This window comes from Bos grunniens, chromosome 14 (assembly GCF_055505025.1).
Source record: "Bos grunniens cultivar Pamir isolate PY7600 chromosome 14, Bosgru_T2T1.0, whole genome shotgun sequence".
Classification (NCBI taxonomy): domain Eukaryota; kingdom Metazoa; phylum Chordata; class Mammalia; order Artiodactyla; family Bovidae; genus Bos; species Bos grunniens.
Window position 1 is genome coordinate 83216829 of NC_141178.1, and position 17068 is coordinate 83233896.

At 53.7% G+C, this 17068-nt stretch overlaps 1 protein-coding gene across 10 annotated transcripts in view; it reads right to left on the reverse strand.

Moving 5' to 3' along the window:
• PLEC (plectin) overlaps window positions 1–17068 on the reverse strand; it is a 56806-nt gene that overhangs the window by 33219 nt on the left and 6519 nt on the right. For 2 of the 10 annotated variants that reach the window (XM_086337772.1, XM_086337765.1), the window contains exon 1: window positions 3595–3714. The exons of 5 other annotated variants lie outside the window; for them this stretch is intronic. In XM_086337772.1, the coding sequence (XP_086193898.1) occupies window positions 3595–3640 (46 nt within the window). In that variant the 5' untranslated portion in view covers window positions 3641–3714. Of the gene's footprint in view, window positions 1–64; window positions 837–3594; window positions 3715–17068 lie in introns of those variants that run through there. 3 more of the 10 variants (XM_086337769.1, XM_086337751.1, XM_086337752.1) reach the window with 2 other exon arrangements.

Below are 17068 nucleotides of genomic sequence, written 5' to 3' on the forward strand. Positions count from 1 at the left end.
CCCCCACCCACCAGGCCCAGGCCCCCACACCCCTGCCCTCCAGCTGGGGGCAGGGTGCAGCTACCTGTGGGTGGGGCAGGCTCCAGCCCCTGCCTTGCCAGGGTCCCTGGGGTGGTGGCAGGCACCACAGGGGGCTCTGGTGCCCCCTCCTCAGGCTCCTTCCGGCGGTAGACGCACCGCTCCTCTCGGGCAGGGTCCTCGGTGGGTGGCGGCCCCCGCTTGGGCGGGCAGCCCAGGGGACCCTGCACGGCCTGCACATGGGGGGTGCGGCGCGCAGGCATCACCATGGCCACGGGGCGGCGCACACGCTGCAGAGAGGCAGGCACGATCTCCGGGGGCAGGTGCAGGTACTGGCGCAGGTGGGCAATGCCCTCGTTGGTCAGGTACCAGTAAAAGTGGCGCCAGGCGAAGGTCTCCCGCACCAGGCCCCGCGCCCTCAGGGAGGCCATGGCGCGCATGACCTGGAGGTTGGTGACTCCGGGCACGTGAGGGTGCAGGCTGCGGGGCCGCCGGTCCTTCTTGGCCACCATCACGCCCTCTCGGAAAAGCACCTCATAAATGGCCCGCAGCTGGTCCAGCGGCATGAACATGCCGGCCACCATGGCTGCGGGAGTCGGTGAACCAAGGGCACGGGCGGGGCCCAGAGAAGAGGCCAGGAGACGCCCTGCACACAGCGCACAAACGGGCCCCGGGGCAGGCAGGCTGCGGCGCGGAGCGCTGAGTTCGAGGGCGCGGGCTCCGGGCTTGCAGCTCGCGGCGCCAGGCTCCCTGGCTCCGTGCAATTCCTGCCGGCACTGCGGCCTGCCCACCGCCTGCGAGAGCCTCTCGCCCGCCCGCCCTTCAGGACGCCCAGGCCGGCCCCCTCTGACTCAGCAGCAAGGGCGGCCCCTCCCACCCTCGGCCAACAGGGCCCCTCGCAGGGTGGGGGGGCACCTTGCAGAGGGGCCACCCTCAAGGCAGGCCCCCTCCCGAAGAGCCGGCCAGCGGCTCCACGTCAGTAATTACATCAGTTTCTAAACACTTCCTTCAAGGTTCTAAGACTAGCGGGAGGGCGGGCCAGCGGGAGCAGCCATGGACCCAGAGTCCAAAGGGTGGCAGAGGGAAGCGGAAGGAGAGAGAGCAGGAGGGTCCTCAGGCCCCGGTGTGGTCTCAGGGCCTCAGGAGTCACAAGGATCTGAACAGGGTGCTGCCCGTCCCGGCAGGGGGCGCTCCAGGTCTAAGGGAGGAGGGGTGAAGTCTTGGGGGGCAGAGAGGAGGTGCTGAGGGTTCCGGTGTCTGAGGAGGGAGGAGGAGAGCTGGGGTCTTGGGGTCAGGGGTCTGGGGGCATGGCAGGGGCAGCTGCTACAGCACACGGACAGGCAGGCTGCAGGCCCCACTGGCTGCTGTCCGTCAGACAGGGAAGGGACAGAGCCCCCACCGCCAAAATCAGACCTAGACACTGGCGGCCCTTTTTAACACTTGCCATGCTGGTTCAGATCAAGGGTGGGCCAGGAGCATAGAGTCAGCTCCGAGTCCAGAGGACTCCGAGCAGGGCACCGGCTGGGGGGCTCGGAGAGGGGCCTCCATCCCCCACTGCCCCAGGCCAGCTGTCAGAGGCCAGAAGCTCTCAGCTGCTACAGGGAATCAAAGTCACCAAGTCCGCCCCCCCCCAGCCCCCCTCACCACCCAGAGCCTCCTGTGAGCCAGCTGGACAGATGCATGGGAGCCCAGCTACATGAGGGTCTGGGGGCCCCAGTGATGGGGGGCAGGCAGCGGGGAAGGGACCGTATGCTCCACGTGAGGACCCTGGATCCTGGCCTGGCCACACCCAGCGGTCCCCCCCAGGCTCTAGCTGCTGAGGCTCCAACCGCAGACACTCCGCGCCTCCCCATCCTGCCCGATACCCCAACTCTCCCACCTGGGGCTGCCCCCTCCACCAAGCAGACACACCCATTCCCACCAAGCACGGGCAACCCGGGAACTGATTGGACATAGGGCGGAGGTGGGGGGATCCTGAGGTGGGAGGCTCCGGCTGGCAGGCGGCAAACAGGCGGCGCATGGGGGCGGGGTTCTGAGGCCGTTGCCATGGCACTGCAGAACCGCTCCCCACACACAGACGCGCGCGCGCGCGCCCCCGGAGTTGTGGCAGAGGAAACTGCAGGCACAGCCAACTGTGCCCACAGCCCTGCCCGCCGGCTCTCTTAGGCTCTCCCTCCGCCGGCGGGCAGGGGCCCAGCGCGGCCGGACTCCGGCTCAGGGAGGGCGAGGCGCCGGCTGGGAGGACGCGGGGGTGGGCAGCTGCCGCGCCCTCTCTGCCGAGCGGCGCCCGCGCGCCCTGCGGGCCACCAGGACTTGTGGCTTGCAGAACCAACACGAGCCGTGGGTTCAGGCCAGCACTCAAGCCAGCGGCCCGGCCTGGCCCTGCGCTCGCGGAAGGCCACTCCTGGCCTGTCCCTCAGCCCTCCCTGAGGCCACCGGCGCTCCCCCTGCCCACCCCACAGCCCCACGCTGACTTCCTCTCCTTCCCAGCCACCCCGTACACTCAACGCACATTTTCTTAGTTTGATTCTCCGGTCTAACCCCCTCAACCCACAAGTCCCCCACCAAACCAACCCCAAAGCATCCCCCCTTCCAAAACTATTTCAAGCCGCACCCAAGGCCCCCAGACCAAGGAATCTCCTCCAACACAGCCCTGCTCTGGCCTCAGCCCCGTCACCCCCACCCTTGCCATCCCCGGCAGGAGAGGGCAGCAATTCGCGACGCTCAAGAAAGGGGGCGGGGCGCGAAGGGGCGTCCCCCTCCCGCCCACCAGCCCGGCCTCGCAGGCTGAGGGGAGGAGCACGGAGGGACCAGGGGCAGGATGTTCCCGGCCTGGCCCGCGCGGCCGGCTGCGGCACACCTCCCTCGGCCCTACTCCCAGCGCACCCCCCGTGTCCCCGAGGTCCCAGGGCTGGGAGAACGCCCCTTTCTGCCCATCCCCCACACTGCGGGAACCGCAGCCGCTGATTCAGCAAAGGGAGGGCCCGGGCGGGCAGACAGGGCGGCCCCCTCCACCCCACTCCAGGCCTCTCCGGGTCTCCAGGGCAACCAGTCGGCGCCATTGGGCAGCCCCCAGGCCCCCCCATCCCAGAACAAAGAACCGCAGTGTGGACTTGCCCGGGGCCAGCCCGCCTGGCGCCTCCCCCTAGTGATCCCCCAGGCCCGGCCGGGTCCCCTCGGACGCTGGGGGCAGGCCGACGAGCTGGGCGGGGACTCGACAGAGTGCTGGAGGAGAAAGTGCCAACCCGACCGCCAGCAGAGGCCAGCTCCCGCCTCAGCCCCGCCCCCGCCGCCGCAGCAGCCGCCCCGCCCCCCGACACACTGCAGGGCTGCGGGGCTGCGGGGCTGCGGGGCTGCGGCTGGAGCCCTCCTAGCCAGCCTCGGGAGGACCTCGCACCAGGTGCAGCCCCAGTGGGGCATGGGCCGGGCCTCCTGGGGCTCCAGCTCCCCACTCCCAAAGCTGCCCCCAGAGCTGCAGACTCCGACCACTGCTCTGTGGGGACTGCATCCAGGCAGAGGTCACAGCTTGGTCCACAAACCCCATCCCCTGTCTCGGCCCCCGGCCTCGGCCCGCACCTTTGAGGGAGCTGATCTCTTGCTGGATGGCTCGCGAGGGGTCCATGTCTCCTCTGGGGCTGAGGGCGGCGCGGCCGCCGCCACGCAGAGTCCAGCCCCGCACTGCACTGCCCAGGCCAGAGCCGCAGCCTGGGGGAGGAGCCGGGAGGCGCGGGGCGGGGCTTTCCAGCCGGGGTGGAGCCTCGGCTAATCAATGCGCAGGGCCTGGGCACCGGCGCTTGCTCCCATCAGACGCAGGCGTCACCCCTCCAGCCTCTAGCTCTCGATCGCCTGACCCCGCTGACCCCAGCCAGACTGCCAGGCCAGCAAGCTGGATCCAGGCGCGCCTGGCAGGCCCAGCCCCCACACACAGTCCCCGACCCTCACCGCTGGCCACCCTCGGAGTGCCCTCCTAGTCGCCCCTGCACGTGGCTTTCCTGACCTCGAAATCATGGCCACTCACTCCTTGACGGAGAGGCCCGACAGTCTGGACCTCCTGGCGATCTCCCCAGCCAGCGCCCCGGGTGAGGCCCGAAGGTGGGTCCCACTGGGCAGAGGCAGGGCCCTTCATCATGGCTCACTTCCCCACCTGCCAAGCTCTCCCCTTATCCCTCCGCTGGGGCCCTCCTCCACCCACATGCTCCTCTGGGTCACCTCAGCCTGTTGGGTGACATGACCCCCCAAATGGCAGCCAGCCCCCACCTCCCCACTGTGAAGTCCCCAACGGGCTTGTCTCGGGGTGCTCCTGTCTCCCAGCTCTGGAGGCGCCACCACCCACCACCCAGCAGCTCCGGCCAGCACCCTGGGGTCATCCCGCGGTGGGTCAGCCCCGCGGGTCCTGGTGGCTCCACCGTCTGGTCTGTCCATCTGCCACCAACTGTCTGGGTCCCAGCACATCTCGCGGGGTCCCCACCACCAGCCCTACTGCTGACAGGATCAGCCTCCTGGACACCGAGCATCACTGCCGGTGCCCTGGGGAGAATGTCCCCCCTGGCACTGCCCAATGGGATGAGCTCGGCCTCATTCATGGTGCCGCGGGCACACTGCTTCAAGGTCAGCCCCAGGCTATGCCTCCCACTCCACCCTGGTCCTCTGTGCGGGGCTGTGGGGCACAGGCACCCTGGTCTCCCACAGGCCTACACCCCAGTCTTCCCTCCGTCCTTACCCAAGGCTCCTCCCTGGGGGCCCACACCCACCCCAGGTGGGCTGCCACCTTCAGGCACCCACCCTTCCTGCCGCAGGCCCACTGACTGTTGGGTCTGGACTGGGGGGCACGTGATGACACCACAGGGGTGAAGCCAGCAGCACTCACAGGTACAGGCTGATGAGCAAAGAAGCAGCTCACACCCCCATGGTCCATGGGACGTGAGCTGAGCTCCTCCACCACAGCCAGGCCCCCTCCTTCCCAGCCCCTCTGTCTGGGACAAAGTGCCCCCCGAGTCTCCTGAGACCCTGGCAGGTATGGCCCCGGGCCAGAGGCAAGGGGGACCCCACCCCCACACACCCCGCCTGCCAACCAGACCATCCCACTGTTCCCAAGGCCCTCCTTGCCCTCAAGTCCCTGTTCCCCACCAGCGCTCCCCAGCTTCACGCTGCACCCACCCCGGGACAGCCTGCCCTGCAGCAGCTCACTAGTGATTGGTTGGCAGGTGATAGCCACAGACGGCTTCTACGTAGGGTTCCCCTGTAATCACACAGGGCACTCTATTAACAGGTTTACCTCATTAATAGATTAAAGGAGAAAACCTATGTATCAATGTCAAAATTTCTGACAACTCATAAAAACTCACTGGGATTTCTGATTTTTACAAAGTGGCCCAATAAACTGGGAAAGGAGGTCCAGGGGTCCCTCAGGGTCTGAGGGGAACTGGTGCCAGAACCCCAGCCAACACTCAAATCCTTGGATGCTCAAGTCCCTTCTAAAAACTGAAGTAGTATTTGCATATAGGCTAATACAGTGCAAGTGTTACAGAAATAGTGTCAGTCCCTTCAGTCGTGTTCAACTCCTTGTAACCCCATGGACTAGCCTGCCAGGCTCCTCTGTCCATGGGATTTCCCAAGCAAGAATGCTGAAGTGGGTTGCCATTTCCTCCTCCAGAGGATCTTCCCGAGCCAGGGACCAAACCTCGGTCTGCTGCACTGCGTGCGGATTCTTTACTGTCTGAGCCAGAACCACTGGGAGCACACAGATAACTGTGACTACAATGTAAATCCTATGTAAAGAGCACCCACAGCAAACTCAAGTTTTACTTTTTGAACCTTAAATCACTAAAGTCCTCAGTGGCCGAACCATGGGTGGGGAAGGCCAGCTGTTAACAGGAGACCAGACTTCCATCTGAGTCTGAAGGTGACACTACGCCAGAGGCCTCCCCTGTGGGAAGTACTGGAAGCTGGAGCAGCTGGGCGATAAGACTCAGCATGGTGGCTGGGATGTCCCCAAAGCCACACGGCCAGAGGCCAGAGAGAGCCTCCAGGCTCAGCTGCTGGCGAGGTGGATCCAGGCCCGTGAGGGGGAAAGGAAACCGTATACACGCCACTCTGACCACAGAGCAATGAGAAGTGTCCTTTGCCTCAGCACCTAAACCAGCACCGTCGACCACCCATCAGAACCAACAAGGTGCTCACTAGAACAGCCGGCTTGCAACATCCTTCTAAAGACTGGAGAGATTTCTTATAGGCTAACAATGGTGAGTTAGAAAAAGAGAGTGGGAGAAACCCTGCATTCGCAGTGCATGATATAAACTTCTCTGGCACGGATTGATAAAAATCCGTCAGGACTTAAATTCAGAAAGTCCCAAAAGCACAAAGAAAGACCCAGACCCACGTGCAGACTCATGTTCCCAGTGCAGGGGTCTGACCCCACAGGACCACTGCGCCCGAGCTAGAGCTGCGTTCCTGACAGGCATGCCTGCCCCACACGCCAACTCTGTTAATAATTGCCTTGTTTACCCACTCACGTGATTTCATATCAGATCGGCGAGGTGCTGCTGTTTGTCTGAAGCCCTGACTCGGGGTGCAAGGTAGGTGGGGGGAGTGAGCCCTCTCGGGCACTGCAGAACCTGGCAGACAACCTTTTGTGTCTTAGTCGCTCAGTCGTGTCTGACTCTGCGACTCCATGGACTGTAGCCCGCCAGGCTCCTCTCTCCATGGAATTTTCCAGGCGAGAATACTGGAGGGGGTTACTATTTCCTACTCCAGAGCAGACACCTTAGGACCTTGTAAAAATATTGTGTTTGAATAGGAATTATTCCCCAGACACAGGGAAAAGTGGTCCCATCTCACCCCCTCCCTGCCCTGCACACGGTATGCAACTCACAGTCAGGACTGGCTTCCTCTTCAAATCTCTGAAATTTCTTTATGGGGAAAAATCAGGTAAATACAAACATGATTCTTGGTTTTCCCCCTTTGCCTGCACTGTCGGGAGGTCCCCCGCGGCAGGCCTGCACCCACCCTCCCTCAGGCACTGCCCTCATCCTCTGCTCTTTCACGCACTGCGGTTTTTAGGCCTGATAGACACTTTCACTGGCCTGGTTCCCACCGTTTCACCAATACAATCCAGAAACCGGGGTTCTGGAATTTTGCCAATCTGATAGGTGAAAAAAAAAACAAAAACAAAACAGCACCATGGTGCAGTTGGAGCTTAAATCTTGCTGGTTTGACCCAGAAATTCCATTTCTAACAACAGCCATAGACACACACGATCCAGCGACACAGCTCTTCTATGCAGCAGTTTCCAACAGCAAAAAAGCTGAACTAGACCAAACCTACTGTTCCATGGGAGGAGATCCGTTTCAATAGGATGCGGTCCTGAGCGGGAAGCTGCCCAAGGACACAACAGTGAGGTGGTGCTGAGACCAGCAGATGGCATGTGGGCCTGAGCCCAGGCATGCTCCTCTGCCGACCACTGACACGCCACGGCGGTGCGGGACCCACTCCCCTTGCCCGAGACACGCCTCGTGTGCGTTCTGTCCCTGAGTACACCTGCGGCCGACCAAAGACACAAAGACATAAATAATACAAAATAAAGAGGATATGGTTACCATGCAAATCATGAACTAATGTCATAGAAGGATCGTATTTGTTGTAACATTAAGTAAAAAGGGGTCGGAATACCTTCTTAAATAAATGTGACTATGCTATATATCCGGAGAAGGCAATGGCACCCCACTCCAGTACTCTTGCCTGGAAAATCCCATGGACGGAGGAGCCTAGTGGGCTGCAGTCCATGGGGTCGAGAAGAGTCGGACACGACTGAGCGACTTCACTTTCACTTTCCACTTTCATGCATTGGAGAAGGAAATGGCAACCCACTCCAGTGTTCTTGCCTGGAGAATCCCAGGGACGGGGGAGCCTGGTGGGCTGCTGTCTGTGGGGTCGCACAGAGTCGGACACGACTGAAGCGACTTAGCAGCAGCAGCAACAGCATGCTATACATCATGTTAATGTGCATTTCTCCCTTTTTGTTTTTCTGCTAGTAACATATTACTTGCTGTTTATCTGTATTTTAGACTATGGAAATGAAGTTAGACAAAAAGCAAATTGGAGCAATTTTCTTATTCGCGTTAAAAATGGGTTGTAAAGCAGAGGAGACCACATCAACAACACATTTGGCCTGGGAACTGCTAATCAATGTACAGTGCAGTGGTGGTTCAAGAAGTTTTGCAATGGAGATGAGAGCCTTGAAGATGAGGAGTGTAGTGGCCAGCCATCGGAGGTTGACAACGACAACAACCAACTGAGAGCCATCATCGAAGCTGATCCTCTTACAACTACAGGAGAAGTTGCCAAAGAACTTAATGTCGACCTTTCTAAGGTCGTTCGGCATTTGAAGCAAATTGGAAAGGTGAAAAACCTGAATGAGCGGGTGTCTCACGAGCTGACTTAACACGCATGAGCTGATCGCAAATCAAAAAAGTCCTCATTTTGAAACATTGTCTTCTCTTATTCTATGAAACAACAACAAACTATTTCTTGATCAGATTGTGACAAGTGACAAAAAGTGGATTTTATATGACAACCGGCAATGACCAGCTCAGTGGTTGGCCTAGGAAGAAGCTCCAAAGCACTTTCCAAAGCCAAACTTGCACCAGAAAAAGCTCATGGTAGAGATTGGTGGTCTTCTACCCGTCTGCTCTACTACAGCTTTCTGAATCCCGGCAGAACCATTACATCTGAGAAGTATGCTCAGCAAATCGATGAGATGCCCTGAAAACTGCAACACCCGTAGCCAGCACTAGTCCACAAAGAGGGCCCAAGTCTTCTCCGTGACAACACCCAACTGCACATCACACAACCAACCAAGCTTCAAAAGTTGAATTAATTGGGCTACAAAGTTTTGCCTCGTCCTCTGTATTCACCTAACCTCTCACCAACCAACTACCACTTCTTCAAGCATCTTGACAACTTTTTGCAGGGAAAATGCTTCCACTGCCAGAAGGAAGCAGAAAATGCTTTCCAAGAGTTCACTGAATCCCAAAGCATGGATTTTTACACTATAGGAATACGCTTATTTCTTGTTGGCAAGAATGTGTTGATGGTAATGGTTCCTATTTCGATTAATAAAGATGTGCTTGATCTTAGTTATAATGCTTTAAAATTCAGAGTCCAAAACCGCAATTATGTTTGCACCTAAATACTTCACAATATTAGATTACAAAGTTACACATAAACTAAGTTATAACTATAAAATACTGTGCACGTTTTTCTTAAAAACAAGCATAAAACATAAAGCTGCAGAGGTTTTACAGAACACCAATAAACCACTGCAGGCAACCTGGAGGGACGGCGCTGACCAGCAGCCCCAGAAGGTGTGCTCACATCGAGACGCCTGGTGCCCGTGTCTGTGACCTTAAGTGGAAATTGGGTCATTGCAGATGTGATTAAGTTCAGGATATCAGGACGAGACCACCCTGGCGTATCTGGGTGGGACCTAAACCTAATGGCAGTGCCCTTATAAGAGGCAGAAGAGAGATCCCCAGAGGACAGGCCCATGAAGAAGGGGCAAGGACGCTGCCACAAGGCACGCCGCAGCCACCAGACTCTGGAAGAGGCAGAGGCAGGCAGGGTCTTCCCGGGAGCCTCCAGAGAAGCCAATGCCATGACCACACCTTGACTTTGGCCTTCTGGCCTCCAGAGGGGAGAGGAACTTTCTGCTGTTCCGGACCACCCACTTGTGGTCATCTGTTATGGCAGACATGGGAAACTAATGAAGATATTTTTACCGGGAGTGACAATTGTCTAAAAGCGTGGTGCTGCCTTTGGAACTGGGTAACAGACGGGGCTTGAGAACTTGAGGAGCCTGGGAGAAAAAGCCTAGACTGCCTTGAGCACAAATCACCGGAAGCTGGAGGAAAGGTGATCCTTATTAAACACAGCAAAAAACTTGGCTGAACTAAGTTCCAGAGTCAGGTGCAAAATAGAACTTGCAAGAGACAAACTTGGATCTTTAGCTAAGGAGGTTTCCAAGCCAAGTGTGGGAGGTGTGACCTGGCTTTTACCTGTTCCTTACAGGAAAGTGCAGGAGGAAAGACGCCAATCGTGGAAGGAACTGTGAAACAGGAAGAGAGCCAGGGCTGGTGACCTGGGAACTTCATGCCCATCCAGGTTCAGGAGAGGCAGCTGCGGGGAGACTCACTGTGAGGAGAGAGAGCCAACGACGTGACTGGACAGTCATCCTCTGAAAAGAGCTGATGTCTGACTAGCAGATCCAACCATCTTAGCACAAGCTGGGCTCAGAGAGGGGCCTCCTGGGAAGGAGGAGCCTCCTCCCTGATGGCATGGGTCCCTGTGACATACACGGGAGACCCACACAGTCAAAAAGGGTGCTGTATCAGCAGAAACACTGCCAGCTTGGATGGAAGAGGATGACGAAAGATGTTGGAATTCAGGGGTTCTGCAGGCAGGCTGGTGGGCTGCTGTCTATGGGTTCACACAGAGTCGGACACGACTGAAGTGACTTAGCAGCAGCAGCAGGCAGGAAATGGGGCAACAAAGCAGCTACTCAGCTTCAAACATATACTGCCCATCAAGGGAAAAATCGTGACTTCCCTGGTGGTCCCGTGTCTAAGACTCCGAGCTCTCAATGCAGAGAACACAGGTTCGACCCCTGGTCGGGGAACTAGATCCCACATACTGCAGCTAAGAGCCAGAGCAGCCTAATAAATAAATAGAATTTTTTTTAAAGCAAAAGATGACTCCAAGGGCAGAGCCTTGTGCCCAGAGATAGAGGCCAGCAGAGAAAAAGGTACAGAGAGCAAAGCATCAAGCCCCAGATGGGTGTTCTCAGGCCTTCAGCCATTTTGGAACTTGCCCTGCTGGGTTTCAGGCTTGCTGGGGACTGGTGATCCCTTTATCTTTTCTTCCTCCCTTTGGGAGTGGAGCTGTCTACTCTATGCCTCTCCAACATTGTATTTTGGAAGTATACAACTCGATTTCTAGCTCACAGGTCCACAAATTGAGATGGGTTTCACCCCAGCGTAGACTGTATGCAGAATCTTACCTATACCTGATACAGACAACTTAGATGAGACGTGGGGCTTCGGATGAGATTTAGGTGAGCTTTTGGACTGAGTGTTGTGGCTGTAAGACTTTTGGGGATGCTGGGAGAGGCAAATGTCTTTTGCACATGACAGACACGAATTTCTGAAGGCAGGTGGCAGTGCACTGAAGTGGCTCCAAAAACAGACAGAAGCTGGGGAAGTTACTTTTGGAAGCAGGGTCTTTGCAGTTGTAACTTAGTTAAGATTCTTGAGATGAGATCATCCTAGACTATCAGGAAGACCTAAATCCAGTCCTAAGTGTCCTTACAAGAGACAAAAGAGAAGATGCAAGGGAGGCCGTGCTGAAGATGAAGGCGACACTGCAGTGATGCAGCCACTGGAAGATGGGGGCGCCAGAAATGTAACCCGCCCCAAAGCTTCTGGGGGCGCTCGGCCCTGCCAAACTGTGAGAGAAAACTTCTGTTGTTTTAAGCCACCCAGACTGTGGCGATTTGTTACGGCAGCCACAGGAAACCAAAGAGGGGGGTGGAAGCCCCAGCTACGCCTTCCCCACTCCACGGCCCCCAGCCCCCATGCTGCCCCCGGCCCACCTGACCACCAGCCTGCCCAAGATCTCCCAGCCTCCAAGGTCCTTCCAGACCCTTCCTCCCTGCAGCACAGGCCCTGGATGCACCCCACCCGAGGATGCATATGGGTAGCAGATGCCCCCTCCTCCTTTCTGGCCCGAGGGCAGAAAAGGAACAGTCCCTGCCAAGCGCTGACCATCCAGCTGGGAAGACCCTTCCCCAGCTAATCCATGACCCAAGCTCCCCCGGAGGAGGGGGGAGGAAGAGAAGGGGAGCAAGCCCTGCTGGCTCATCTACACCAGGGGCCAAATTAAAAATACAATCATTTTTTAAAATATTTCTTCATTTACTTGGCTGCATCAGGTCTCAGTGGCAGCACTTGGGATCTTTGTTGTGGTGGATGGGCTTGTGGGGTCCTAGCTCCCCAACCAGGGATCAAACTCGAGTCCCCAGCATTAGAAGGCAGACTCTTAATCACTGGACCAACCACCAAGGAAGTCCCAAAATATAATCACTTTTAATGATAGGCCCAAACAATTGCACTCATCTCACACGCTAGTAAAGTAATGCTCAAAATTCTCCAAACCAGGCTTCAGCAATACGTGAACCATGAACTTCGAGATGTTCAAGCTGGTTTTAGAAAAGGCAGAGGAACCAGAGATCAAATTGCCAGCATCCGCTGGATCATGGAAAAAGCAAGAGTTCCAGAAAAACATCAATTCTGCTTTATTGACTATGCCAAAGCCTTTGACTGTGTGGATCACAATAAACTGTGGAAAATTCTGTGGGAATACCAGACCACCTGACCTGCCTCTTGAGAAATCTGTACACAGGTCAGGAAGCAACAGTTAGAACTGGACATGGAACAACAGACTGTTTCCAAATAGGAAAAGGAGTACGTCAAGGCTGTATACTGTCACCCTGCTTATTTAACTTATCTGCAAAGTACATCATGAGAAATGCTGGGCTGGAGGAAGTACAAGCTGAAATCAAGATTGCCGGGAGAAATATCAATAACCTCAGATATGCAGATGACACCACCTTTATGGCAGAAAGTGAAGAGGAACTCAAAAGCCTCTTGATGAAAGTGAAAGTGGAGAGTGAAAAAGTTGGCTTAAAGCTCAACATTCAGAAAACTAAGATCATGGCATCTGGTCCCATCACTTCATGGCAAATAGATGGGGAAACAGTGGAAACAGTGGCTGACTTTATTTTTCTGGGCTCCAAAATCACTGCAGAGGGTGATTGCAGCCATGAAATTAACAGATGCTTACCCCTTGGAAGGAAAGTTATGACCAACCTAGACAGCATATTAAAAAGCAGAGACATTATTTTGTCCACAAAGGTCCATCTAGTCAAGGCTATGGTTTTTCCAGTAGTCATATATGGATGTGAGAGTTGGACTATAAAGAAAGTTGAGCACTGAAGAATTGATGCTTTTGAACTGTGGTGTTGGAGAAGACTCTTGAGAGTCCCTTGGACTGCAAGAGATCCAACCAGTCCATCCTAAAGCAGATCAGTCCTGGGTGTTCATTGGAAGGACTGATGCTGAAGCTGAAACTCCAATACTTTGGCCACCTGATGCGAAGAGCTGACTCATTTGAAAAGACTCTGATGCTGGGAAGGATTGAGGGCAGGAGGAGAAGGTGATGACAGAGGATGAGATGGGTGGATGGCATCACCGACTCAATGGACATGGGTTTGGGTGGACTCCAGCAGCTGGTGATGGACAGGGAGGCCTGGTGTGCTGTGGTTCATGGGGTCTCAAAGAGTCAGACACGACTGAGCGACTGAACTGAACTGAAATGTCCAAATGTAAAGGGACCAGATGAATAAGGTGAGGTACTTCCACGTAATGGAATGCTTAGTACTGTATCCATTAAGAAGCATGAGGGTGCCAAGACCATTCAGTGGGGGAAGAAGAATTTTTTCAGTGAATGGTGCTGGGACAACTGGATATCCACAAGCAGAAGAGTAAAGTTGGGGGACTTCCCTGGAGGTCCGGTGGTTGGGACTCAGTGCTCTCACTGCAGGGGCCCTGGCTTTGATCCCTGGTTTAGGAACAAAGAATCAGCAAACTGTGTGGCAAAAAAAAAAAAAAAGGAATAAAGTTGGACCACTACCTCATGCCATATTCAAAAAATCAACATAGATAAAAGAACAAAATGTAAGAGCAAAAACTATAAAACTCTTGGAAGAAAACATACATATAAATCTTCATAACTTTGGAATAGGCTACAGTTTCTTAGACATGACACCAAAAGCATAGCAACCAAGAAAAAGATACATTGGACTCGTCGTTAAAATCTCTTGTGCTTCAAAGAACATCATCAAAAAAGTAAAAGACAACCCATAGAATCAGAGACTATTTTTGCAAATCCTCTATCTGATAAGGGACTTATATCTAGAATACATGAAGAACACTAACAACTCAATAATAAAAAGAAAAAAAAACAAGGTAAACACAGATAATGTCTCTGAACGGACACTTCTCAAAAGAAGACACAGAAATAACCAATATGCAGAAGAAAAGATGCTCAACATCATCAGGAAATGCAAATCAAAATCAAGAGAAACCACTTCACACCCACTAGGATTGAATGGCTATAATCAAAAGTGAAGTCGTTCAGTAATGTCCAACTCTTTGTGACCCCATGGACTGTAGCCTACCAGGCTCCTCCATCCATGGAATTTCCCAGGAAAGAATACTGGAGTGGGTTGCCATTTCCTTTTCCAGAGGATCTTCCCCACCCAGGGATCAAACCGGGGTCTCCCACATTACAGGCAGACGCTTTACCGTCTGAGCCACCAGGGGAGCCCTAACGGCAAATAATAAGTGCTGGTATGACCTAAATCAAATCCCTTATGATTATACAGTGGAAGTGAGAAATAGATTTAAGGGCCTAGATCTGCTAGAGTGCCTGATGAACTATGGACTGAGGTTCGTGACATTGTACAGGAGACAGGGATCAAGACCATCCCCATGGAAAAGAAATGCAAAAAAGCAAAATGGCTGTCTGGGGAGGCCTTACAAATAGCTGTGAAAAGAAGAGAAGCAAAAAGCAAAGGAGAAAAGGAAAGATATAAGCATCTGAATGCAGAGTTCCAAAGAATAGCAAGAAGAGATAAGAAAGCCTTCTTCAGCAATCAATGCAAAGAAATACAGGAAAACAACAGAATGGGAAAGACTAGGGATCTCTTCAAGAAAATTAAAGATACCAAGAGAACATTTCATGCAAAGATGGGCTCGATAAAGGACAGAAATGGGTATGGACCTAACAGAAGCAGAAGATATTAAGAAGAGATGGCAAGAATACACATAGGAACTGTACAAAAAAGATCTTCATGACCCAGATGATCACAATGGTGTGATCACTGACCTAGAGCCAGACATCCTGGAATGTGAAGTCAAGTGGGCCTTAGAAAGCATCACTACGAACAAAGCTAGTGGAGGTGATGGAATTCCAGTTGAGCTCTTTCAAATCCTGAAAGATGATGCTGTGAAAGTGCTGCACTCAATATGCCAGCAAATTTGGAAAACTCAGCAGTGGCCACAGGACTGGAAAAGGTCAGTTTTCATTCCAATCCCAAAGAAAGGCAATGCCAAAGAATGCTCAAACTACTGCACAATTGCAGTCATCTCACACGCTAGTAAAGTAATGCTCAAAATTCTCCAAGCCAGGCTTCAGCAATATGTGAACCATGAACTTCCTGACGTTCAAGCTGGTTTTATAAAAGGCAGAGGAACCAGAGATCAAATTGCCAGCATCTGCTGGATCATGGAAAAAGCAAGAGAGTTCCAGAAAAACATCTATTTCTGCTTTATTGACTATGCCAAAGCCTTTGACTGTGTGGATCACAATAAACTGTGGAAAATTCTGAAAGAGATGGAAATACCAGACCACCTGATCTGCCTCTTGAGAAATTTGTATGCAGGTCAGGAAGCAACAGTTAGAACTGGACATGGAACAACAGACTGGTTCCAAATAGGGAAAGGAGTACGTCAAGGCTGTATATTGTCACCCTGCTTATATAACTTATCTGCAGAGTACATCATGAGAAACGCTGGACTGGAAGAAACATAAGCTGGAATCAAGATTGCCGGGAGAAATATCAATAACCTCAAATATGCAGATGACACCACCCTTATGGCAGAAAGTGAAGAGGAACTCAAAAGCCTCTTGATGAAAGTGAAAGTGGAGAGTGAAAAAGTTGGCTTAAAGCTCAATATTCAGAAAACGAAGATCATGGCATCCGGTCCCATCACTTCATGGGAAATAGATGGGGAAACAGTGGAAACAGTGTCAGACTTTATTTTGGGGGGCTCCAAAATCACTGCAGATGGTGACTGTGGCCATGAAATTAAAAGACGCTTACTCCATGGAAGGAAAGTTATGACCAACCTAGACAGCATATTCAAAAGCAGAGACATTACTTTGCCAACAAAGGTTCGTCTAGTCAAGGCTATGGTATTTCCAGTAGTCATGTATGGATGTGAGAGTTGGACTGTGAAGAAGGCTGAGTGCCGAAGAATTGATGCTTTTGAACTGTGGTGTTGGAGAAGACTCTTGAGAGTCCCTTGGACTGCAAGGAGATCCAACCAGTCCATTCTGAAGGAGATCAGCCCTGGGATTTCTTTGGAAGGAATGATGCTAAAGCTGAAAGTCCAGTACTTTGGCCACCTCATGCGAAGAGTTGACTCATTGGAAAAGACTCTGATGCTGGGAGGGATTGAGGGCAGGAGGAGAAGGGGACGACAGAGGATGAGATGGCTGGATGGCATCACTGATTCGATGGATGTGAGTCTCAGTGAAGTCCCGGAGTTGGTGATGGACAGGGATGCCTGGCGTGCTGCGATTCATGGGGTCGCAAAGAGTCAGACACGACTGAGTGACTGAACTGAACTGAACTGAAGGATGTGAAGAGACTGGAAACCTAACACACTGCTCATGGGATCACAGAACAGTGCAGCTGCTTTGCAAAGCAATCTGGCAGTCCTTCAAACAGTTAAGTACAGAATTAACACATGTTCCAGCAATTCCACTCCTTGGTATACACCCAAGAGAGATGAGCACGTACATCTACACAAAAACCGGCAGACAAGTGTTCACAGCAGCGTATTCATAATAGCCAAAGGTGGAAACAGCCCCCAAACCCATCCCCCAGGCAGAGGTAAACCAAGCGCAGTCTGTCCACACCACGGAACATCATACACCACAGAAAGGAACGAAGAACCACGCACTATGACACGGAAGAAATATTCCACCACACGAAAGAAACCAGACACAAAGGTGGATGATTCCATTCATATGAAATGTCCTACACATGCAAATCCGCAGAGACCTAAAGTGGATCAGTGTTGGCCAGGGGCCGGGGACTGTAAATGTTCTGAAATCAATGGTGCGAACGACTTCACAAGTCTATTAATTC